The sequence below is a fragment of the Bos mutus genome, chromosome 28 (genome assembly GCF_027580195.1).
Source record: "Bos mutus isolate GX-2022 chromosome 28, NWIPB_WYAK_1.1, whole genome shotgun sequence".
Lineage (NCBI taxonomy): Eukaryota > Metazoa > Chordata > Mammalia > Artiodactyla > Bovidae > Bos > Bos mutus.
In genome coordinates, this window is record NC_091644.1 from 12000655 (window position 1) to 12026671 (window position 26017).

At 48.6% G+C, this 26017-nt stretch overlaps 1 protein-coding gene across 1 annotated transcript in view; it reads left to right on the forward strand.

The window, feature by feature from the left end:
• The first annotated feature begins 5697 nt into the window (after positions 1-5697).
• The window catches only part of DLG5 (discs large MAGUK scaffold protein 5), a 123205-nt gene continuing 102885 nt past the window's right edge, over positions 5698-26017 (forward strand). Inside the window, 1 exon segment of the mRNA XM_005893785.3 lies at positions 5698-6001. Coding sequence (XP_005893847.2) covers positions 5698-6001 — 304 coding nt within the window.

Here is a 26017-nt window from a genome sequence, read left to right on the forward strand (position 1 = left end):
TCAGATGGTCTCTTTCCTCATCTTTCCATTTTTTTTTTTAGCAGGTATTATTTTTTTGAAGCAGGGCCTTAGTGCACAATTCTTTTGTTCATTCATTCATTCATTCTGTTCACTTATTAATTAAAAAGTATCAGTTGAGCACCCACCACCACATGCCAGGCGTTGTGGGAGGTGGGTACAGCAGAGAACAACAGAGAAAGGGCCCCTGTCCTCACCTGTCCTCTGAATAGAAGTGAAATAGATGTCTTTCTGCTGGAGCCCACACCATGCTTTCAGAAGCCTAAAAACAACTGCTGAAAACCTGTTGCTACATGCTACAGGGAGCCTTTCCTTTCAGACAGAGGAGACGGTGGAAGCCAAAAGAACAGTACACCTGCTATTGATTGAGCATTAACTCCTTTGATATAATTCTTGAGACTATCCCTCATCAATAGATGAAGAGACTAAGGCACAAGAGGTTTATCCAGTGTCATGCAGCTAATAGGATTCCCAGGTAGCTCTGTGGTAAAGAATCTACCAGCAATGCAGGAGACCCAGGTTTGATCCCTGGGTTGGGAAGATTCTCTTGCAGGAGGAAATGGCAGCCCATTCCAGTATTCTTACCTGGGAAATTCCATTGACAAAAAAGCCTGGCAGGCTACCGTCTACAGGGTTCACAAAAGAGTCAGACATGACTTAGTGACTAAACAACAACAACCCAGCTAATAAGGTGCAAAGCCATTCTATAAGTCAGGCATTCTAGGGACTTCCCTGGTGGCCCAGTGGCTAAGACTCCATGTTCCCAATGCAGAGGGCCCAGGTTTGATCCCTGGTCAGGGAACTAGATACCACATACCACAACTAAGAATTTGCATGCCACACCTTAAGCCTGGTGCAGCCAAGTAAACATTTAAAAAGTAAATAAATCAGGCATTCCCACTGCTGTAGTTGCCTGATCAAGCACTACGTTATGGGGTTCATATGCCTGCCACATACTGAGGGCTTCATTTAAGTCCTATCACTGAATACTCCTAGTAACTCCACCAAAGGGGGATGTTCAGTCCCAAGGTTGAGAGGCAGAAATGGAGGCTCAGAAACGTTAAGTAACTAGCCCAGGGAGTGGGCTAGGGAGTGAGTGTCAGCGCTGGGATCTGAGCTCAAGTCTGTCCTGCTCCAGAGTGAAGGAAAGGCCTTGGGGTGGTGTCAGGAGACCTAAGTTGGGGGAGCAGTTCTCTAGGGGGAATTGTTCTCAGAAGTCAGATTGCAAAGCTCCAACCGAGGGATATGGGGTCCATGAGCAGGTGGAGGTTCTGTTGTCAGGCACTGGTTCTTTCCTGAGGACACGAGAAAGGGAAGGGCCCCTTTGAGAACTGGGAGACTCAGGCCTGTTTGTTGACAAAGGGAAAGGGAGGCCATTTGTGTGTGTGTCTGTGTGCAGGGAGGGGGTGCAAAGATTCTCTCCCGAGTCTGGAGGGCTGTCGTCAAGGAGGAGAGGCCCTCTGCCTCTAAGGTCAGAAGGAGGAAAGGTCTGCAAATCTGTAGAGAAATTCTTAGGCAGAAGAAGACTGAGGTGGCCAGGTGATGTGTAAAATGGGGACACCCACCTTTGGCCACTGTGATGAGACTGCACTAGTTTCCTGGGACCGCTGTACTAACTTACCACAAACTGTTGTTCAGTCGCTCAGTCGTGTTGACTCTGTTCTACCCCATGGACTCCAGCCCGCCAGGCTCCTCTGTCAATGGGATTCTCCAGGCAAGAATACTGGAGTGGGTTACCACAAACTGTTGGGGGAGCTTAAAGTGATAGATACTTACTAGCTCACAGTTCTGGAGGCTGAAGGTCAGAAATAGGGGTGCTGGCAGAATTGGTTCCTTCTGGGAAGTTCTGCAGGAGAGTCTATTTCAGGCCTTTTCCCCCAGCTTCTGGAGATTGCTGGCAGTCCTTGGCGTGTCTTGCCTTGTAGATATAGCACTCCAACCTCTGCCTCTGTCTTCACATGGTCTTGTGTCTGTGTCCAAATTTCCCTCTTCTCTAAGAACATTAGACCCTGGATTAGGGCCCCCTAATCCAGCAACCCACTCCTGTATTCTTACTTGGGAAATCCCAGGGACAGAGGAGCCTGGTGGGCTACAGTCTATGGGCTCACAAAAGAGTTGGACACGACTGAGTGACTAAACAACAACAATCCAATATAATGTCATTTTAAAAATATTTATTTATTTGGCTGTGTCGGGCCTTAGTTGTGGGAGCTCTGTTATGTCATATGGATCTTTCATTGTGACACATGGACTGGAGTGTGGTGCATGGGCTTAGTTGCTCTGCAGCTTATGGGATCTTAGTTACCTGACCAAGGATCAAACCTATGACTCCTGCGTTGCAAGGCAGATTCTTAACCAGTGGACCAGCAGGGAAGTCCCATGACCTTGATTTAATTTGATTACATCTGCCAAGACCTTATTTCCAAATCAGGTCATGTTCACAGGTGCTGGGAGTCAGGGCTCAAACATATTTTTTTTGAGGGGGGGATGACACAATTCAACCTAAAACAGGGCACAAAAGGAATGGTGTGAGGGAAGATGCCCTAAAGGGGTTAAAATGCTACAGAAATACAAGGTCATGTCAAGGTCACTGGCTAAAGAACGCCTAAGGTTGAATATGTTTATAAAGTAAATGATTTCCTCCAGAATTTATGTTTTGCATAAAACCCCAGGGTTTCCAATTAAGGGTCTGCTGAAAGTAATCATCTATCACTCTGCAGCCCCTGGGAGAAAGCACTCATAGTAAATGCATTTCCTCACTGCTTCCTGGGGAAGCTTCCAGGGACACAGCACCCAAGCTCCGCACCTCTTTCTAGGGGTTACTGGGAGACGGCACCTCCTTCCTGCCCTCTCCTACCCAGGCACTCTTTGGACCTAGGACTTAGTCATCGTTTGTCCTAACCACAGACCAAATTAGTCTCCGAAACTTCTCCTCTTCCGTCCCACCTCCCTCCCACCCCTAGATTTCCAGTTAATCCAACTAGGAACAGAGCTCCCAGTGTGTGGGGAAGAGTGGATGCCTTTGCAGATGATTTAGGATGTTGGGGAACAGGTGACCAGAAGGGGGAGCCACCTTTCAGGGGCAGGAGTGGGAAGGACAGGGAGGGAGCCTGTCTAGACCCCTGGCACTGGGCAGTAGAACAGCCTTCCCATCCCCTAGAACTTTGCTCAGTTATAGAAGCCCAGACCACCTAAGAAGGGAGTCCTCTGACAAGAGTTGAGTTCCACCATTTTGGGTCCACTTTGGGTCATGGAGCCCTTAATAAATTCGATGAAAGTTACGGACTTCTGTCCCAGAAAAATACATATTGTAGACAATTTGCTGTTGTTGTTGTTTGGTCACTCAGTCGTGTCTGACTCTTCTGTGACCCCATGGATTGTAGCCTGCTAGGCTCCTCTGTCCATGGAATTCTGCAGGCAAGAATACTGGAATGGGTTAGCCATTTCTTTCTCTAGGGGATCTCCCCAACCCAGGGATTGGTCCTGTGTCTCTTGCATTGGCAGGCAGATTCTTTACCCCTGAGCCACCAGGGAAGCCCATTGTAGACAATATGTGTCTATAAAAAAGGTTTAGATAATTTCAAAAGCTTCATTGACACCCTTGAGCTTGTTCATATTCCCTGATGGGATACACTCTCCCCCCCCATCTTGTTTTTCTCAGGAGAAAACTGAGAACAGCCAGGGCAATTGATTTGCTTCCGCACCGTGTAGCTACTTAAAAGGAAATTCAAAACCGAAGTGCAAACTCTGGTACTTTTGTTCTAATCACTATACATAGAGTTTGTTTCCACTAAATAAAAGTGACTCCTCCCCCTAAAAGCAGCAGCATGGAAGAAAACTGCTATTGAGGGGAAGCATGGAAGTGGTGATGCTGGTGGTGGGGGTGACAGCAGAAAAGGCCCCTGTGATCCCCAGGGTTTGTAAATGAGCTTCACTCAATGAATGCACCAGCCCTGGGATTTCCACTCTACACTAGCCAGGTGGGATTATTGGAAGTGCTCAGCCGGGAGTCCAGCTTTTAAGGACCTCCTCCTGTGGTTAGGAGAGGTAAACGGTATGTGTCCACAAGGGCAGGAGACCTTCTTGGACTTGGAACCCAAGTGTAGATCCTCATTGAGGCCATCAGGGGAGCAAGGCTTCTGCAGCCCATGGATTTACCTTCTCCAGAGACTAGCTGGAATCTGGGGTGACACCTAGGAAGAAGAGCACTTCTCTTGCCAAAAAGGCGTGGTGGCTCCACAGCACACCCCACCACTTTCTTGTTCTTCCAGCAACCCATCCCTCCATCTCTGACCCCCAACATCCCACTTCTTTAGACACTGGGGACCAACCCATCTAAAATGCGGGTGAGGCATAAATCCTGATTAACTCGGTCTCAGGGGATAATACTGGTATATTTTCTATATAGGGCTTCCCTCCTAGCTCAGTCGGTAAAGAATCTGCCTACCAATGCGCTGTAGCCCGCCAGGCTCCTCTGTCCCTGGGACTGTATTCTTGCCTGGAGAATCCCAGGGACAGAGGAACCTGGCGGGCTACAGTCCACAGGGTCGCATGAGCCGGACACGACTTAGCGACTAAACCACCATCATTTTCTATATAAGAGCTCCTTGCAGTGAGTGGGGATATCTCACAGATTTGGGGGAGGTCTAAATTTGGAGATGGCCAAGTTTAGGGGACATCCCCGCAGTTGTCTCCAGGCTTGATTGTGGAGTATTTCAGATTAGAAAACCCTAGACCGGGGGGAAGGGTTTTGTTCGGAGGGGGTCTCCAATAGCTTGGGGGCTGGCCATGTGCCTAGCTGAGGGGCGGGCTGCTTCCCACCCGGCCGCTAACTCCGCGTACTCTAGCGCGGGTGGAGCCTGGGCCTCGGAGACCCGGAGGGCCGCGCGCGCGGTGTCCCCGCCTCCCAGGCGGGCTCGGGGCGGGGAGGTGGGGACCCCTCCCCTTCGCCCATCCCCTCGGGGCCGGCCGCCCGGGCTCCTGAAAGGCCGGCCGGGGGAAGGGAGGGGAGAGAAGAGGAGGGCGGAGGGACAGACCGGCGGCGGCGGGGCGCGGGCATGGCGGCGCGGGCGGCGGTCGCGGGGCCCCGGTGAGCCGGGCCGGGGCGCACGGACCGGGCTGCGCCGAGGCGGGCCCTGAGCCGTCGAGGGGGCCTGGCGAACACGACCGGGCCACTTTTCCTCTCGCAGTTGCGATTGTGTTCGGGGGGCGGCGCCGGGGCCGACGTTTCGGGGCGAGTTTTTTCTCGCGGGGCCGGCGAGAGAGCGGCGCGCACCGAGGGGGAGGGAGGGGGAGCATGCCCGGCTGGAGCCGGGCCTCCGGGCGCGCCCCGGCCGCCGTCCCCACCTCCGCCTCCTCCTTCTCCTCCTCCGTCTCCTCCTCCTCCTCCTCTTCCAGTCCCGCCGCCGCCGCCGCAGCCAACATGGCTGCGCTCCTGAGCCCGGGAGGCGGCCGCTGCTGAGCGCCGCTAGCCGCCCGGGTCCCCAGCCCGCCCAGGCCCCGGCCCATGGCCCCCGCGGCCTCGCGGCTCCCGGCGCGCTAGGGCGACCGCCAGCGCTCGCCGCCCCGAGGCACCCGGGTCCCGTCGCCGCCCGCCCGCTTGCCCGCCTGCGCGCGCGCGCCCGCCGGCCTCGGGGAGCCCGGAGCCGTCCGGCCGGGCGGGGCGGGGCGGCCGCCACCATGGAGCCCCAGCGCCGGGAGCTGCTCGCCCAGTGTCAGCAGAGCCTGGCCCAGGCCATGACGGAGGTGGAGGCCGTGCTCGGGCTGCTCGAGGCCGCGGGAGCGCTGAGCCCCGGCGAGCGGCGGCAGCTGGACGAGGAGGCGGGAGGCGCCAAGGCGGAGCTGCTTCTCAAGCTGCTGCTGGCCAAGGAGCGGGACCACTTCCACGACCTGCGGGCGGCGCTGGAGAAGACGCAGCCTCACCTGCTGCCCATCCTCTACCTGAACGGCGTCGTCGGGCCGCCGCAGCCCGCCGAGGGCGCCGGTGAGTGTCAGACCCCTCTGCCCGGCCCCTCGCATCCGCCTTCCGCAACTCCTCTCTCCGGTTCTCCGAGAGAGGAGGTCGCGAGGGCCATTCATCTACCTGGCGCTGGCCGCGGGGAAAATTTGCTTTCCTTCAGCCCGCCGGGGGAGGGGCTGATGCGTGGACACCCTCCCCGCCGCCGCCCCCCGCTTCCCACCTCCTCCAATCCCGCCCTTGCTGTGAACAATGCCCGGCACTGTAGGCCTTCATTCTCCAGGTGCTGCGGCACGCAGCGGGGTCCACTAGCGACCGCCGGGTCCAGCCTGCGGGGCGACCTCGGAGGTATGTCTAGTCAGTCCCTTTTCTAAGACTCTTCATCCATCAGTCCTTTGAGAACCTCTGCTAGCCTTTAATCAATGTTAAGGTCTAAAAGAATAAAACCCAGGCCAGGGCTGGTACTCCTGAATTTTGGTCCCTGGCACCCGGTTTCAGGACCGCTCGTGCCTTTTCACTTTCTGATTTTCTTAGCTCCCTCTGCTCTGAGCTCAAGTCTGTTTTGCTCGGCGAGACTTGTGGTTGATTATGCACGATGCCTGCTAGGTTTCTTTGGAAACTGTGGGCCGGGAAAAGTTGGGGGGAGTTGCATTGCACCATGGGAAAATCTTAGTAGTAGCTGCTGGGGCTCAGTTCCTTCCCTGAGGGTGCGCCAGCTGTTTGAGGAGGGAAGGCTGGTGGCTGGTACCCTTGGATGGTGGGTGATGAATCCTTGAGTATTCCTGTGTATGTGTGTGGGGGGGAGTATTACTGGGAGTTGGTGACAACTGGTAGGCTTGGCGTGGCCTGTTTGGGGACTGTGGAAAGCCAGGCTTTTAGACAGGGAAGCTGAAGAAGAAAGCATAGCTCTGAGGAAGGAAGAGCCAGCAATTGTTGGGCACCTACTGTTGTGACAGGCACTCTGCTTTGTCACGTTTCATTGTTACCACTCTGTGAGCTACGATTCCTACTTTGCCAGAGAGAAAACTCCAGCTTGGAGTGGTTAAGTCGCTCAAAGTATTGGGCACCAGGAGTTTCCAATTATGACCCATTGTTTTATTTAACCCCTTTGGAGCCAGGAAGCAGCAAGTGCCACCTTTTCGATGTCTTGTGTTTGTTTTAAAAGTGAATGGAGAGGGCTGACAAACTGCCTGTAACAACTTGTAGGCCACAGGCTGATGAGACCCGTTCATTTGGCTGTTAAAAGCCTGACTTATTAAGGAGATGATTTTATAAGCTGTTCCTGGTAACAACTCCGTTGGATATTGGCCATCCCAACCGACTTTTTGTAGTGAAGGCAGCTGACGTACAGAGACTGAACTGCTGGCTACACAGCAGATCGTTTCATTGGTGGCCCTTCTGTTTCCACTGTGGGTTTCTGACTCTAGCATTTTTGTCTCTCAAATCTGCATTGTCCCCCAATTACGATCATTTATGCTGCTCAACCTAGTCCTCCCCTGGGATGATGGTTTGGAAGATGTTAAGACGAGCTGTTGGATGTGGCTCTGAGGATAATAAGGTCAGAGGATAATCTCTTTGGGCTAACTTTTTCTTCTTTTTTTTTTTTTTTTAATTAATTTTTTTATTGGAGTGCAATGTTGTAGTATTTTCTGCTGTTAGTTTCTCACTTTTACTAAGTGAGTCAGCTAAAGGTATATCCTATATCCCCTCTTTTGTAGATTTCCTTCCCATTTAGATCACCACAAAGCATTGTGTAGAATTCCCTGTGTTACACAGTAGGTTCTCCAGTTATTTACCTATTTTATACATAGTATCTTTTTAATTGCCTTGCTGTCTGCCTAGCTGTCTGTGTTTGAAGGAAGAAATTGATCAAGGAAGCTGGCGGAAGTTAGAATGCAGACTCAAGTTCTGGGTGGGATGTGTTTGAATCAGGGCTAGCTTTAATCTCTGGAATAGATGAATTGTCATTAATTAGGTCCCTCTCTTTTCCATGCCTGGTGCATATGGTGGGGCCTCTCGGAGCTGAAGTTCTGGAAGCTGGTCTGACTTCTAAGGAAAGCATGAAATAAGGTTTGGATTTTATTCTCAAGGGCAGCTTTTCAGACCCTAGTTTTAACACAGTGTAGAGCTGTGTAGCTTTTCCAAGGAAAGTTGTTCATTTTGGTTTGGTTGTTATTCGCTAAGTCGTGTCCAACTCTTGCAACCCCATGGACTGTTACCCACCAGGCTCCTCTGTCCATGGGATTTCCCGGGCAAGAATATTGGAGTGGGTTGCCATTTCCTTCTCCAGGTGATCTTCCCGACTCAGGGATCAAACTTGGGACTCCTGCATTGCAGGTGGTCTCTTTACTGACTGAGCCACAAGGGAAGCCCAATTTTAGTTAATACTTTAGAAAACAATAGGATGGCATTTGACCTGGTAAGATGCCATGTAGAGCTTTTGGGGATGAGGGATGACGTGGTGCGACATAAATCGCAGAGCCTTGGGATCTTTGTAAAGGATGAATTACTGTGCAGTGATTTTCCAGCATATTTTCTTGCAGCCAAGGAGCCCCTCTTATGGTACAAAGCTCAGTGCCTAAAAGGACTGCTCAGGTTGAAGGGATAGAGGCACCAGTTTCATCCCTGAGGAGCCAAAGCCGGGAAGGTTCAGCCCTGTGTCCTGGTCTTTGCTCTCCCAGCAGGTTCCACCTTGCACACAGGTGCACAGCTCTGCCTGTCAGTCAGCTTTAGTGCAGGGCTCTTGTGGGAGCTGCAGGGAGGAAGCTGTTGGCTTCCCAAGGACCCACAGCCTCAAGGGGAGGCGCCCTTGTCACTGTTTCTCCATCCAAGGTGCTGCCATCACCCAGTTAAGGGCTCCCTTGGTGGATTCCACATCCCATGTGGACCCCTCGTCTGGAATGCCCATCCCCTGGCTAGCACTCGTGTGTTGTGGGACTTTGTTGTGCTGCGGGGAAATGATGTCTGACAGCTCCCCACTTGGGGTCTGGAACTGGGGGAAACTGGTCTAGGTGGCATTGGGCAGGTAAGCAAATCAAACTCATCTATTCTGCTCATGCTCAATTAGAGATAGCCCGGACATTTATAGTCTACCACGCTTAGGCCTGGAGTTTGAAGGTGACTAAGAAACCACAGTGTGGCTTTATTCTGGGGGCAAGGGGGACTTCTGTACCAGAATTGACAGTACATTGCTATTGAGCATTTTCTATCTTACAGCATACTTTAATATTTCACTCAATTCTGTGGCACCCAGTGGCATGAGTGTTGCCTTTTCTGCAGACGCAGGGTTCCGGGCCTGTCTGTGAGATCTGAGGACAGACTGGAAGTCACAGGGTAGAAGGGAGCTGGTGTCAGGCTAAGTGTAGCGCTCCAGCTTCCATGTCCTTGGTGGTTTTTCCTGTTACCTGGGTAGGCCCTCCCATTACAGCTTCAAGTCATTTCCTGCATTGGGAGCTCTGTGGAGTTTTGTAGCTTTCCCTTGTCCCGTTACATGAATGTTTAAGAAGGGAATAGGTACCTTTGTCCCTGCTGGTGGTAGAGAGAGGAGAGAGCTGTTCTCTTCTGACTGGCTCAGGTCTCTAGTTTTTTCCGCAATTGTACCAGGATCAGGTTTGTTTACTTGGAACCCATGAGGTCCTTTGTTTTTTCTCTTTGATTCATTTGCCGACATCTGGGTTTTCTCTCTTGAAGCTCCTCAACCGCCTGGCCCTGGGCCTCGGGGTCCTCGTCTGTGAGTTGGGGCTGCATGGCCTGCCTCAACTACTGGGAGGCAAAATGTGATTGAGGAGGATCGAAGTGTCCGGTCCTGTGTTTGGTGCAGACAGGGCCAGGGTGCATAGGATGAAATTCCAGCCTGCCGCTCACTGCCTAGGTAGGGGAATGGGACACTGAGAAGAGTGACATTATGAGACAGATTAACTGAGCGATAGAAATACCACGGGGCTCCATGGTAACGAATCTGCCTGCCAGTGCAAGAGATGCAGGTGTGATCCCTGGGCCAGAAAGATCCCCTGGGGTAGGAAGTGGCAACCCGATCCAGGATTCTTTACTGGAAGATTCCATGGACAGAGGATCCTGGTGGGCTCCACTCTGTGGGGTTGCAATGAGTCAGACACAACTGAGCACGCACATCATCATCATCATAACTCTGTCTACCACATGCTTTCCACACATGCTCTCATCCGCCTCTGGTGGCTCTAGTTACCATCTACACGTGGAGGGCTCCCCAGACTTTTCCCAGCATGCCTCTCAAGTGGTGCAAAAGCTGCAGAACATGGTGACTGCTGGCTGCCCTCCCTCCCGCGTGTCCTGAGCCGAATGTCTCCTCTCGTGCCCTCTGTGCCTCCTCTTTAGTTTCCTGGTGAGCAGACTGCCTTGGCTTCACTAGAATTAAGAGGATGGAGACAGTAGTGTTTTCTGAAGAAGCCGAGGAAGGCTTCGAGGAGGGGTTGTGGCTTGAGCACGGTGTTGAAGGGGTTCTCTGAGCGTGCAGAGGGGAAGGAGGAAGTTTTGGGTAGGAGAAACAAGAGCAGAGACCATGAGAGGAGCAGTATGTTTTCAGGTCATAGAAATTAGACCAGCCTGAGTGAGCAGGGCTTTGGCATTGGCTCTAGATGGGTGGGGATGAAGGACCATGATGGCTAGGCGGAGCGAGGGGTTTATATACTACTTGGAGTTGAGGCTTTGTACACTTGTCAGAAATTAAAGCTGAAGGAGTTTTCTAAAATGAAATAACCCTGTCAGGCGTTTCTAGTAGGAGAAGTGCCACTTGGCTGCTGATTGTCAGGTGTGGATTATCTATTATTCATTAGAGGTTATCTGGACCTTTTATTGGCAGGCAGATTCCTCACCATTGAGCCACCAGGAAGCCCTCATTTGGTTATTTTAATTGTGTTAAGAGGAAGTGGTAGAAGAACTTGAAAGTAATGATTGAAATGAGATTTCTAACAGAAAGGCAGTTATTATTTATCCCTCTATGTATTAGATTAGGCATCTATGATCGCAGGCAACAGAAACTTAGCTCAAACTGTGTTAGACAGGAAAGAGGGATTGATTGTATAATATTCCAAAACCTTGGAATGGATTGGGGTTGGGTGATTGATCCTGAATGCCGTGGGCTTTTTCTGTTAATGTCATCCTGGAACATGACCTCAGGCCCCTCTTGGCTTCATCTTCACAGCCTCTGACCAGAGAATAAAGGGAGCTGAATCCACTAAACCAGGCAGAAAAATCTCATGGAAGGATTCTGATTGGCTTAACTATGGTCACATGTCCGTGTGAGATCCAGTCTCTGTGGCTAGGGCTAGAGGATTGGCCCAACCAGTAGGGTAGCCTGATGGGATGCTGTGATTGGCAGCTTGTACCAGTACCATGTGGTTCTTTAGAGTGGGAAGAAGCAGTTCTCAAAAGAGAGTAGAAAGGATGTTGTGCAGGTAAAGCATCAGGTGAATGTCTACTACATGTGGTCTCATCTTCATATGATGATGCAGTTTGGTGTGGGGTGGTGGGAGAGGTTGTCAGATTTTACTAGGTTTTAGACTTAAAGCTTTTTAAAATATATATACATTTCTTTATTTTAATTGGAGGCTAATTACTTTACAATATTGTAGTGGTTTTGCCATATATTGACGTGAATCCGCCATGGGTATACACATGTTCCCCATCCTGAACACCCCCTCCCACCTCCCTCCCCATCCCTTTGGGTCATCCCAGTGCACCAGCCCCGAGCACCCTGTCTCATGCATCGAACCTGGACTGGTGATTCTTTTCACATATGATAATATGCATGTTTCAATGCCATTCTCCCAAATCATCCCACCCTCGCCCTCTCCCAGAGTCCAAAGACTATTCTATACATCTGTGTCTCTTTTGCTGTCTCGCATACAGGGTTATCATTACTATCTTTCTAAATTCCATATATATGTGTTAGTATACTGTATTGGTATTTTTCTTTCTGGCTTACTTCACTCTGTATGATAGGCTCCAGTTTCATCCACCCCATTAGAACTGATTCAAATGCATTAATGGCTGAGTAATATTCCATTGTGTATATGTACCACAGCTTTTGACTTGAAGCTTTTTCATTCTCCTCTTTCACTTTCATCAAGAGGCTTTTCAGTTCCTCTTCACTTTCTGCCATAAGGGTGGTGTCATCTGCATATCTGAGGTTATTGATATTTCTCCCAGCAATGCTGATTCCAGCGTGTGCTTCATTCAGCCTGGGATTTCGCATGGTGTACTCTGCGTATAAGTTAAATAAAGCAGGGTGACAATATACAACCTTGACGGACTCCTTTTCCAATGTGAAACCGGTCTGTTGTGTTCCGTGTCCGGTTCTAACTGTTGCTTCTTGAGCTGCATGCAGATTTCTCAGGAGGCAGGTAAGATGGTCTGGTATTCCCATCTCTTGAAGAATTTTCCACAGTTTGTCGTGATCCATACAGTCAAAGGCTTTGGCGTAGTCAATAAGCAGAAGTAGATGTTTTTCTGGAATTCTCTTGCTTTTTTTTGATGATCCACTGGATGTTGGCAATTTAATCTCTGGTTCCTCTGCCTTTTCTGAATCCAGCTTGAACATCTGGAAGTTCTCGGTTCACATACTGTTGAAGCCTCACTTGGAGAATTTTGAGCATTACTTTGCTAGCGTGTGAGATAAGTGCAATTGTGTGGTAGTTTGAACATTCTTTGGCATTGCCTTTCTTTGGTATTGGGATGAAAACTGACCTTTTCCAGTCCTGTGGCCACTGCTGAGTTTTCCAAATTTGCTGGCATATTGAGTGCAGCACTTTCACAGCATCATCTTTTAGGATTTGAAATAGGTCAACTGGACTTTAAGACTTTAAGCAAGACAGTTAGCCTTACTGAACTCATCTCCCTCTCTGTTGTTGTTCAGTTACTCAGTTGTGGCTGATTCTGTGACCCCATAGGCTGCAGCACGCTAGGCTTCATTGTCCTTTGCCATCTCCCAGAGTTTGCTGAAATTCATGTCCACTGAGTTGGTGATGCCATGCAACCATCTCGTCCTTTGTCATCCCCTTCTCCTCCTGCCTTCAATCTTTTCCAGCATCAGGGTCTTTTCCAAGGAGTCAGTTCTTTGCATCAGGTGGCCAAGTATTGGAGTTTCAGCTTTAGCATCAGTCCTTCCAATGAATATTCAGGATTGATTTCCTTTAGTATTTACTGGCTTGATCTCCTCCCTCTCTACAGAATATTTAAAACAATAACTACTTCATTGTGCTATTTGACAATCCATGGTAGGAAAAAAGGAGCAGAGGGATTGGGGGCAAGAGGAGAAGGGGACGACAGAGGATGAGATGGCTGGATGGCATCACTGACTCGATGGACGTGAGTCTTAGTGAACTTCGGAAGTTGGTGATGGACAGGGAGGCCTGGCATGCTGCGATTAATGGGGTTGCAAAGAGTCGGACACGACTGAGCGACTGATTTGATCTGATCTGATCTGTTTAGTGTGGTGGACAATGAAGCCTGGAACCAGCCTTAGAACCAGAAGTTTGGGATTCTCCTGATTTTTCTGAGGGTTATGTGAGAACTCCTTATAAACTATGCTAAACGGATGTCAGGGTTGCTTTTACTGTGGCTGTGGATCACCAAGAGTAGAACGTAACCTCCGTGAGCCAAATTTGCTATTGTATTCCCAATGCCTAGAACAGAGCCTGGCCCAGAATGGGCATTCAGTAAATTTCTGTTGCATGAATAACTATTCAGCTGGTGTGACGAATGAGTGGCGTGTCCCTGTGGAGTCCAGATCCTCTTCAGAAATAGGTGCAGATTCCTAGGTGGTGACTTCACGGTGACAGAAGGCTGTGAGAGTGCAGGAAGGCCAGGGTGAGTTCCAGATGCACACACGGACATCCCCTTCCCCAGGGTGTCTGTGATGGAAGCAGATGGTGTGACTTTGGTGTCGGAAGTCCCCAAGTCACCCCTCAGGTACCAGCAATGTGGGACTGGCTGCCAGAAGTCCTGTGGAGCAACCCTAGTACCTGTTGCAGGACTGGAGCACCCTTCCCTCTCTGCGCTTAGAATTTGAGTGTCAACTTGGTGTCCTCAAAAGAGTTTTGGATGGGAATCTGTTCCTAACTGCAACATCTTGACCTTTGATGAGCCTCTTAACTATCCAGGGCTTGTTTTTTTTCCAGTGAAAAGCTAGATGAGGTAAAGCTGGAAGAAGTTCAGGACTGCCTCAGTCCTCTAGGGCAGCAGTCCCCAACCTTTCTGGCACCAGGGACTGATTTCATGGAAGACAGCTTTTCCACGGGATGGGGGTGGGGGATGGTTTGGGGATGATTCAAGGGGATTACATTTGTTGTGCTATAGTTTCTAATCTAATGCCACCGCTGATCTGACAGGAGGTCCCGGTCCACTGCCCGGAGGCTGGGGACCCCTGCTGTAGGGTTCTCAGTACTTGCAAGGTGGCATTAGGTCCAGGGAAGCTGGGTGATGGGGTTGGGTTAGACTTCTGAGACTTCTCCTAGCTATGTACCATGCTCACTGTTTTTGGATTTAGCGTTAGTGCTGAGTGATTTTTGTGCTCTGGCTTTCTATTTCCTGAAAAACTAAGCAGCGTAGAAGTATTTTGTCTTTGTTGTTTTGGTCCACCTCAGTCCAACCACCGGAGAAGGCAATGGCACCCACTCCAGTACTCTTGACTGGAAAATCCCATGGACAGAGGAACCTGGTAAGCTGCAGTCCATGGGGTTGCTAAGTCGGACACGACTGAGCGACTTTACTTTCACTTTTTGCTTTCATGCACTGGAGAAGGAAATGGCAACCCACTCCAGTGTTCTTGCCTGGAGAATCCCAGGGACAGAAGAGCCTGGTGGGCTGCCGTCTACGGGGTCGCACAGAGTCAGACACAACTGAAGTGACTTAGTAACAGAGGCAGCATTCCAACCACCATCATGAGGGGGCTCTTTATTTCCTATATCTTGGGAAGATGTGAGCCACACAAATAGTGGGCACAGACAGAGCAAGAAGGCTGAACTGCCTGTAGTCCTGTGCAGTAGGGAGGCTGAACATGTTCAGAAAATAATTTTAAATGGGATTGAGAAAAAAAGAAAAGAAAAATGGGATTGAGTTGGGGAGATATTGTTTGTTTGTTTGTTTTCCCCCCACCTGTTTCCCTGGTATCTCTGAATTGTGTGTGTCTATTGATGTGTTTGAGACAGAGTTCCATGAAAGTGCTACAGAAATATTTTAAATTAAACAGATACTTTGAGTGTTCCATGTTTGCCATCCAATTCTGAACCCTTGGTGGGTAATTGTGGGGTGACTGTTGACCTTGATGTTTCATTTCACACTAAGGGTCATAATCCATTTGCTTTGAACTTTTTTTAATACTGTGGTAAAATACACATAGCATAACATTTACCATTTGAAATATTTTTTTGCTGTTTTTTGTATTATGGCGAAATATCTGTAACATGTAAATAATTATCTTGTTCACTATTAAGTGTCCATTTCAGTGCTGTTAAGTACATTCTCATTGTGCAACCATCCGCACCATCCATCTCTAGAACGTTTTTCATCTTACGAAACTGAAACTCTATCAATTAAACAATAACTCTCCATTCTCCCCTCCCCGCAGCCTCTACAACCACCATTCTATTATACTTTCTGTCTCTGAATTTAACTGTTCTGGTATCTCATATAAATGGAATCGTAGAGTATTCATCATTTTGTGACTGGCTTGTTTTCACTTAGCATCATGTCTTCATGGGTCATCCATGTCAGAATTTCCATTTTATTTTTAAATTTTTAAAGAACACATAATATAAAATTTACCATCTTAACCATTTTAAATGTGCAGTTCAGAAGTGCTAAGTATATTCTCATTGTTGAGTAAGAGATTTCTGGAACTTTGACATCTTGCGAAACTAAAACTCTGTGTCCATTAAACAATAACTCCTCCTTCCTCCCTCCTCCACCTCTGGGAATCGCCGTTCCACTTGGTTTCTGTGAATTTGATTCCTTTAGCTAGCTTGTGTAAGTGGAGTCATACACTGTTTGTCTTTCTGTGACTGGCTTATTTCACTTAGGGTAATATCCTCAACGTTCACCCATGTTGTAACATGTGACAGAATTTCCTTCCTTTTTAAAGACTGAATAATATTCCATTTCATGTATATACCACATTTATCTATTCATCTGCCAATGGACTCTTGGGTTCCTTTCGCCTCTTGTGAATAAAACTGCTGTGAACATTGGTGCACAAATACCTCTTTGAGGCCCTACTTTCAGTTCGTTTGGTTATATATCCAGGAGTGGAATTATGGTTGATGTGATAATTCTGTGTTAATTCTTTAAGGAATTTCCATACTGTTTGAGTTTTAATTAAAGGAATTCCTACTGTCTACAGCACCTTGACTCAGGGGTGAGTGTCCTGCCTGGAGTCCCAGTTTATGTTTTATTATTTTCTAAAAATTGTGTAATTTTTCCCCCCTAGACTCATTTTGGAAAGTCTCGAGACATTCCTTTTGGACTTTAAATATTTTAATAGTCATCTGTGACTCTTTTGAGGACAGGAGTTGTTGACCATAGAATCCCAGCAGCGCTCATATCTGGCCAGGAGATGTTCACACATTTCCTTCAAGTTTGCAATACTAATATCTCCATCCCCAGAGGCCTAGAAGTATGTTAGTTATTTCTGCTTTGTAGACGCTTGCTCTTTATCCCATTCAGGGTTAGTTTGGTTATATAGACTTGAATCCAGGGTAACTGGCTGTTAAGATTTTTCTTTAGAAAAACCTAGATCAGCATTTCCCACAAAAACATCTTCTAAACAGTAGTTTGGTGGGATGTCAGTGGTGTTATTTGTAAAAGGGGTCCTGTGGTTAAGTACATTTGAGCAGTGTTGTTTTGAGAAGGTCACGCAGGCTCCTTTACTGGGGCCTTTCAAGCCACCAGTAAGCCCGCCTTGGAACTTCACTGGAGTGGGTTCACTGTGCAGTGTTTCCCAAACTGATTTGACCACAAAGCCCTTTTCCATTGAGCATCTTGCAACGTGAGTGTTCTGAGAAGTGCACTCTTGGGAAACTTGAGCATTAGTGCAGGGAGTTGGAGCATCAGTGTATACCATCGTTTTTTGAATTTTCTCACAACTCTTTCATTCAAGAAGCAAAAAAACCTTAAATTCTGATACCAGCTGAAATGGGCATATGATTATTTGATTTTTTTTTTTTTTTGCTACGTTGCTGATTCTGACATGTAGTGGATTCCGGGACCAGTAGATTTTTAGGGAAGAGTGTGTGATCTTGCCTAAGTAAGAAGTATGACCTCTCTGGTCCTTCATTTCCCTAGTGTAGCTCAATAGGAATGGTCTCGTTCATGATGATTATTGTTTGAGATGGTTAAACCTATTGTCGTCTTCTCTAAAACTAGACTTTGGTCCATAGTTGGGGTTTCTGGGGGGCACCTTGGAAGGATTTGTAGAGACCTGTCCTGGTGGTTTGGTGACTGTAGGTTCAGGATTGGTTAACTGTTGTGTGAATCTTTCTGAGCCCTGGGGAGTTGTTGGGCTGGAGATTTGGAAGGTGACCCGGAGAATGATGTTACTTCTAAAAAGATGGGTGATACAGCTGAATGACGCAGGTGGCCTGAGCGTCACTGATGGGTTTGGAGCCCAGGAGTAAGGCCACAAAGAGCTGAGAGTCATGAGCCCACACTTGGGGAACCCCCACAAGTTTAAATCTTGGGTCTTCCATCTCAGGCTATGTGATTTTAACAAATCGCTTAACCTCTTTGGGTTTTCTTTTTCCTTATCTGTCAAAGGACTAACATTCTCCTCGTAGGGCTTTGGTGAGGATCTAGGAGATTTATGTGAAGTGAGGGCAAGCTGTTGCTGCTGCTTCTGCTCCTGCTCTAGGAGGTACCTGCCCTCCAGTGGAGAACCAATCCCCTACCTGTCCTTGGAATCAGGAAGTGTCACAGGGTACAGAGAGATGCTCAAGGGAGGGTGGAGCGTGTGCCATGGGTCTGGAAGTTCACGTTCCTGCGGCTGCTCAGAACACGCCTTCACAGTGCTCTGGTCCTGGGGTCTGCAGTTAAGGAGGGCATTGCCATGAGCTGTGAGGAGTTCAGCTCCAAAAGGACCCAGGGAAGAGTTATTTTAAAGGAAAGGTGACTTAGAGGGGCCTGGATGCCTGTTTTCAGATGGACATGGACAGGTGATGAGACCTGATTCTTTCTGACCCCAGAGAGCTAACTGGTAGAAGATACTGGGAGACAGAATTGAATCCAATATAAGGAAGGACCTTTCTCTCTCCCTCCTATCTTCATTTGAAACTATATATTATAAAATACTCAAACATGTGCAGAGATTACAAACTCCCAGCTCCCAAACTTTTGTTTTCTATAATATTTTCAGATAAATCCCAGCCATCATATTACTTGCTCCATAAATGCTTCAGGAAGTGTCTCTAAGAAATAAAATCATAAAAAGAAAAAAGTTTTTTACAGCTGACTGTATTAACAATTTAATGTCTTCTCATATCCAACTGATACTCAGTTTTCCTTAATGGGCTTCCCTGGTGGCTCAGATGGTAAAGAATCCGCCTTCAACGTGGGAGACCTGGGTTTGATCCCTGAGTTGGGAAGATCCCCTGGAGAAGGGAACAGTTATCTACTCTAGCATTCTGGCCTGGAGTATTCCATAGATAGAGGCTCTGGTGGGCTACAGTCCATGAAGTTGCAAAGAGTCAGACACAACTGAGTGACTTTCACACTTTCCTTATTGCAGGAATGCCTTTTTATAGATGGTTTGTTTAAATCCGGATTTTAAAAAGGTCCACACATTAATAAGGTTGCCTGGGACCCTTCCCTGGGCTTTTTGTTTAGGGAAGAGCTTGTTTTCATGGTCTGTGCCATCCAGCCATGGAGTGGACTGTGGAAGGTGGTGACATTCCTTCCCTGAGAGTCCACGTAGATGCTGGATGAGCGTGGGGTGGTTATGTTAAGGAGTGGATTGTGGAATCTGATCACAAACCCATGTAGCCCCAGGTTCCTCACGGGACTGTTACAGACAATTAATAGGAAATAACATGTGAAATGTAACTGTTGTTTATGAATTAAATTATTTTACTTTTTTAGCTGTGGGGTTTTTTTCACTAACTGGACTCTTAGGTGAGTAAGCCAGATATATAAGCTAGACAGGGGCTATGGAGGCTTGGCGCTTGCCCCTTTTCCTTGTGGACTCCCTGAGGTGCCTCCGTAGGGTTCTTTGAGTTCTCAGGATTCCCTGGAACTGAGTTTGGAAACTACTGTGCCTGGATGCTTTTATTGTAAGATGCTCTCTATGATGAGGGAGGTGAAGAGCCACCCAAAGTCTCACCTTCCTTTACCTGAACTGAGCTGGGTTAGTGAGTGACAGCTAGATGCAGAGGCTGTTTTTGCACCAGATACTCTTGCCTTTGCCTGTTTCCTCTGTTTACCTGTGTAGGTTTTCTTTGGGGATGAACCATGCTCTCAAAAATGACAAATGACCAGCTACTTAAAAAAAATATTCTTTGCTACCCAAGGCAGTGATGGGGAAGGAGCAGAGTGAAACCTCATCAGATGGGGTCAGGTGGAAAGTGGTTACCTTTTTTGAAAAATTACTTTTTTAAAAATACCATCACTGACTGGCCCTACCCCTACATGGCCTAAGAGGACGGTTAGTTGCTGATGAATAAATAAGCTTCTTCTGAACTGTAGCCTGCAGGTGGGGTTCCTGGAGCCGCCTGTGTGGAAAGCCAGCAGAGATAATCACTTGTGACTCTGAGCTGTGGCCTTGGTGGCTGTCTCAAGCCAGGGGGGGTTTTCTCTGCCCACAGTTTTTTTCTGGGTGTGGCCTATCTCTTTCCTGGGTGGCTGTCAGGCTTCTTTCTGGGTCAATTTCAGGTTATTTGTCTGGATGGTAACTAACTCCTTAACATGGCCTGGGATCCTCAGACAAATATTCTTGTCTATCACTTTGACCATTGTAAAGCTGCTGTTCAAATGTGGTGAAAATCTATCTGGCCAAGACTGAGTGAGAGGATAACAAACCACATGGGAAGAAACTTAATTGTATTTTTAAATTTTGATGTAAGAAGGCATACTTTTAAAGAAATATAATGACCTTTTTAATAGTCACAATAACCTCCAATTCTTCTTGCTCAGGGTAACCTCTTTTTCGTCTTATCTGGCCAGAACTTTCATTTCCTGTTTATGTTTCTTAAGCAGCTTAAGATTGTTGAGCATCACGGCTGGAAGGGATCTTAGAGATGACTTTGCCCAGACTGCTGATTTTAGAAATGAAGAACTAGCAGTCCAGAGACACAGAGGGACTCCCCCAGGCTTGCATAGCGTGCCCTGGCGGAGCCAGACACAGGGTCCAGGTTTCTCCCCAGGCCAGAGCTCCTTCCCAGTCTTCTCTGCCAGCCACAGGCTGGGCGGGGAGTCTCAGAGCCTTGGCTAGTTTTTCCTGATCTGGGCCTGGCTTTGCAGGCAGCAGCCTTTCCAGCATGTAACAGGGCATTGCAGCAGTTCATGGAATTGTGCTGCAGCTCTTCTTCCTGACCATTGAGATCTTTTATCAGATCATGCAGGTGGTATTAGTATTTATGTTCCACTAATGGGTGGACTTGGCCAAAAGAAGTTCTTCAGCTTCTCGGGGCCTCCAGCTGCTGAGAGGAGACTGGGGAGCCTTTGGAGTCCTTGTCCGTTTCTTTAGAGTCTGCATTTGTTCTGTACTCTGGGCCATCCTGTGAAGGTCCCCATTGAGATTTCTGTGTCCCAAGCCTTGCGCACCCTTTCTCTTCTTCATGACAGTGTTCATTCATCCAGCAGACATGTTCTGAGCACCTGTCACACAGAGGGTACTGTTCAGATGCAAACGTAGGACGTGACATCTACATTTAGTGCTGAGTCAGAGAATGGGTCTGATGTTGGCAGGAGGCACCTCCTTGTCTCATTCTTTATATGATACAGCAAAAACTTCCAGCGCTGACTGCTGTGGCTTCTTAGTGCTTAGTCACAGGACAGAGTTCAAGCAGCGAAATGACGCCACCAAGCCTCTTGCCTCAGAAGAACAGCCTTTAATAAAGATAAGAGGGTAAAGGCCTGTGGACACTGAGCTGGCCCACCCCCATGGCCAACCTCAGTGGAAACTGGATCCAGGAAACGGCAAGAAAATAAACAAAACTAAAATGTGCTGGCTCTGGGTCCTTCTCTTGGAAAAAATATAGCTGAGCCTGAAACAGCTTAGAATTTATGGCCTGAGTGCGAGTTTACACAGGGACCGTCTATTCTCCTAACTCATTTCTTTTTTTACTTTTTGTTTAAAATTTTTATTTATTTTTGGTTGTTTTTATTTGTTTCTTTAGGGGTCCCTGTTGCTGCGTGCGGGCTTTCTCTAGCTGTGGCGAACAGGGGGCTGCTCTCTAGCTGTGGCGCACAGGCTTCTCATTGTGGTGGCTTCTCTTATGGTGCGTGGGTCCTAGAGCGGGCAGACTTCAGTAGATGTGGCATGCAGGCACACCGGCTTAGTTGTCCTGTGGCATGTGGGATCTTCCTGGACCAGGGATTACATTGGTGTCCCCTGCACTGCAAGGCAGATTCTTAACCACTAGACCACCAGGGAAGCCCCTCTCCTAACTCATTTCTGATGGAAAATGGCAGACCACTTTTATGAATCTTGTCATATATTCTCACCCATTTTATGAACTCAGGGAGAGGAAACAAAACAGTGACCATTTGTCGTTGCTTTGCACGGGAAGTTGTGGAATTTCGCATGGGCTCCTGTTTCTGCCCTGAGCCTCCTGTACATTAAGGCTTCTCATATGCAGACTCAGTGGAGGCAGTCCGTGTCTTCTTGCATGAGATCATTCAGCCTTTGGGGTGGAGCCCAGACAGAAGTGGAGCCAGGTTTTATCCGTCCATCTGCCTACCCCTCTGCCCGCCCGTCATCCATCCAATGTGTACCTGGTCAGTGCCCCACCCAGGCGCTAAATGTTGAGCTTGCAGAGAGGAGAACGTTAGCCTCGCTCGTGAATGACAACCACAGTCCCATACTGGACACCCCGACCTGGATCTGCCCTTTCAGATGGAAATTATGTCCTATTCTTCCTCAAAGGTTTTCATTTCTGGTTGCACTGTCTAGACTAGAGCTTTTAGAAATCCTGAAAAGTAATCAGCTTAGCTTATCGACTTCCTACTCCTCACCTTCCATTTTGTGGTTTGTAAAGCAGATGCAAGTGTGTTTGGTTACAAAAATCTATAAGATTCTCAGAAGAGTGACTGAGAAGGTGGCTGCTGCCCACCAGCAGTTCATTATCTCATTGGAAAGCCCAAGCCCGAGGGAGCCGGGATCCAGCTGGGCAGGTCATGCGGCATAGAGAAGGCCGCCTGAAGGTCAGTGTACGATGAGCTGGTGCCGGTGGGTGGCTGGCAGGCTGGGTGGGCGCTGGAGAGGGGCGAGGAGGAAGGCTGGCCTAATGAGGCAGCATGCACAGTAGGGGCAGCAGGCTTGGGAGAAAATCCATTCTATGAAGAGTGGGTCTTCATGGGAATTCCGAGCTGCTGTTTAGAGCATGTACTCATCAGGCCCTGGGAAAATGGGGTCAGGATAACCGGAAGGCATAGGGCAGGCCTGGCTGTCACATCCAGTCATTCTTCCTGCACCTGCACCTCTGGGAGGCTATCTGAGCCTGGCCATCCTAGAGGAATAGGTGGAGTTGGCATGGGCAGGGGGGTGGTCTGTGGAGTGCGGGAGAGGGCACTGTGGCCGGAAGATGGTGGGGGGAGGGGGTTCAGACTGACTGGTCAGCCCCCTTGGAATCCCTGAAATCATTGGATTTCTGTGACCTGTTAGGTGGATTAGAAGGCCTTCTTTTTCCTCCTAAGTTTGAAGTCTGAGAATTACAGCTGGGATATTTAGAAATGGGTTTCAAGGGCTTCCCTGGTGGCTTAGATAGTAAAGAATCCGCCTGCCATGCAGGAGACCCAGGTTCGATCCCTGGGTTGAGAAGATCCCTTGGAGAAGGGAATGGCACCCTACTCCAGTATTCCAGCCTGGAGAATCCCCACGGACAGAGGAGCTGGTGGGCTACAGTCCATGCGGTCCCAAAGAGTCAGATGCGACTGAGCGACTAACACTTTCATACTTTCCAAGTTCTCCAGGAGACTTGAGGCCTATTCGCATTTGCTGGCCTTCTCTCTGTGGAGGAGACGGGAGTGGTTGAAGAGTGAAGTGGCTGAGGGGGAACAAGTGACCAGTGCCCTCTAGCTGTGTCCCCACGGCTACCTCATACAGGCTCGCCAAGCCTCGTCTCTGGCGGGGATTGCACTGTCATCTCCTGAGCTGGTGTGAAAGCAGGTAGGTGGTTGTGTGCTGTACAGGTGATAGGTGTTTCTGTTGCATAGGATACTTTGTCTTGTAAGAATTAAAGGAGCTACTATTTGTGAAGTGTTGAGAGCAGTCCTTTGCACCCAGTAGACACTGTGTAAGCTGTAACTTGTTTTGTTATTGATGCCCCAATCCCAGGGCTCTTAAGCACCGCCCTCCAGTGACTTCTGGGGCAGCTTGGTTGGTTTGTTCCCCCTTCTTTCTCGTGCTCAGGGTATGGTCCACAAACCAGTGCTGGTCTGTAAACTCTTGGCTCCTGATCCATGATGAAGTTAGCACAGAGATTGGAATCTGCATTTAGCAATCTTGAAAGCATTTTGACCTTGCTGGGACGCATTGAACAGGTAGACTGCCTCAGGTGCTGTCAGATCACATGGGGAGTCACGTGTGGTAGGAACTGTGCACAGTAGTGCTCGGTGGTGCAATTGTGTGATGACAAAGAAGTGAAGGAGCCCGAGAACCCCTTGTCGCTTATTCTTGAACGGTCATGTCCTTGGGAGGATCCTCCACCCATCGGAGCAGGTGGGACCCAGGGCGTTTTGCGAGGCGGTGCTTGATGTTTGTGCTCTATCAGGCTGTAGTGAGCTTTCCCAGTGGAGGTTTTTATTAAGGAGCAATTATTTCCATCAGGGCCACTGATGCTTACCTTGGCAAATGCTTTTCTTGTCACTCTCCTAGTAGGCGTGGTTCTGGCAGGTTTGGTAAGAATTGGCGATGAACTCTCCTTTTCCACCTCTTAGACTTCGCAGAAACTAGAAAGCTAGATGGCAGTGGACAGCAGGGTGTGGGGTGGTGGGGACTCACCCCTGCGGGTACAGCTGTCCTGCAGCCTCTGGCAGGGCTGCTGCTGAGCCCTGACCCCGCAGGCCCTCTCCTGGATGCCAGTGCCCCAGGCCCCCTCCCTATCCCTGGAGGGGTGCTCAGTGCTCTGTGGGTGGCATCCGTCCCTGGGAGAGCTGACAGTGCAGTGTATCCAAGTGACTGAGACACACCCATGGCGATGGGATGGAGCTTCAAGCGTAGTTAGTGCTAGGTGAAAAAGTAGGAAGTAGAGCGAGGTGGACACTGACATAAATTAATAATACAAAACAATGCCTATTTTGCAAGAACACAAAGAAAAAGATAGAACAATGGTCGCTTCTGTGCCTGGGGGAGAAGAGTGGAAGAGAAACGGGAGTAAAAGGAAATAAATAAGACGAGAGGTAAGAAGGAAACATCACTTTTCTATGGGCTGCTGTCCTCAAGGGAAAGGTCTTTTGCTTGCTCCCAACTGGGCTGCTCCAGACGGCCCAGTTTCTAATGGTGTAGCATCTGTGTGTTTTGGCTGATCTGGCAACCTCAGGCAGATTGCTTACCCAAAAGTGGCCTCAGTGAAGAGTTTCCCAAGCCATTGCAGGGCTGTCGTAGTCACGAGTTGGGGAGGGGCAGCTGTAGTTTGGGGAACAATTGACTCAGTGACTCCAAAGGGACGTGGGTGTTTATGATATTCATCTAGGTGATTGTGGGGAGGTGACCAACTCTTGATTTATTTTTAATTAAAAAAATTTTTTATTGGAGTATAGTTGCTTTACAGTGCTGTGTTTTAATAGTTTCTGCTATACAGCAAAGTAAATCATCTGTACACATACGTATGCATGGGTGCGTGCTTGTTCAGTCGCTCAGTCGTGTTGGGCTCTTTGTGACCCATGGACTGTAGCCCACCAGGCTCCTCTGTCCATGGGATACTCCAGGCAAGAATAAAAGTCGTGTTGGGCTCTTTGTGACCCATGGACTGTAGCCCACCAGGCTCCTCTGTCCATGGGATACTCCAGGCAAGAATAAGGATTTGCCATTTTCTTGTCCAGGGAACCTTCCCAATCCAGGGGTTGAACTTGCGTCTCTTGCATTGGCAGGTGGATTCTTTACCACTTAGCGCCCTGGTAAGCCCTACATATACATGTATCTCCTCTTTTTCAGATTTCCTTATCATTTAGGTCACTGCAGAGCACTGAGTAGAATTCCCTGTGCTATACAGTAGGTTCCGTTAGTCATTTTGTACACAGGATCAACAGTGTATATATGGCAATCCCAGTCCCCCAGTTCATCCCGCCCCAACCCTGATCAACACTTGATTTAAGCACATGTGTACCTGTGGTGGATTCATTTTGATATTTGGCAAAACTAATACAGTTATGTAAAGTTTAAAAATAAAATTTAAAAAAAAAAAACAAAAAAACACTTGATTTAAACATGGCATTGGGAATATGTGTCAGCAGTGCTGCTGCTGCTGCTGCTAAGTCGCTTCAGTCGTGTCCGACTCAGTGTGACCCCATAGACAGCAGCCCACCAGGCTCCCCTGTCCCTGGGATTCTCCAGGCAAGAGTACTGGAGTGGGTTGCCATTTCCTTCTCCAATGCATGAAAGTGAAAAGTGAAAGTGAAATTGCTCAGTCGTGTCCTACTCTTAGCGACCCCATGGACTGCAGCCTGCCAGGCTCCTCTGTCCATGGGATTTTCCAGGCAAGAGTACTGGAGTGGGGTGCCATTGCCTTCTCCGGCAGTGCTTGCAGTGACCCACATTCGCATCTTGGCCATAGTGGGAAAGTATGTAGAGTCACCCTTGAAGTCAGTTCTTTAGAAAGACAGCTCTGTTGTATTTGTTGAGCTTTTGATGCCATGTGCTGC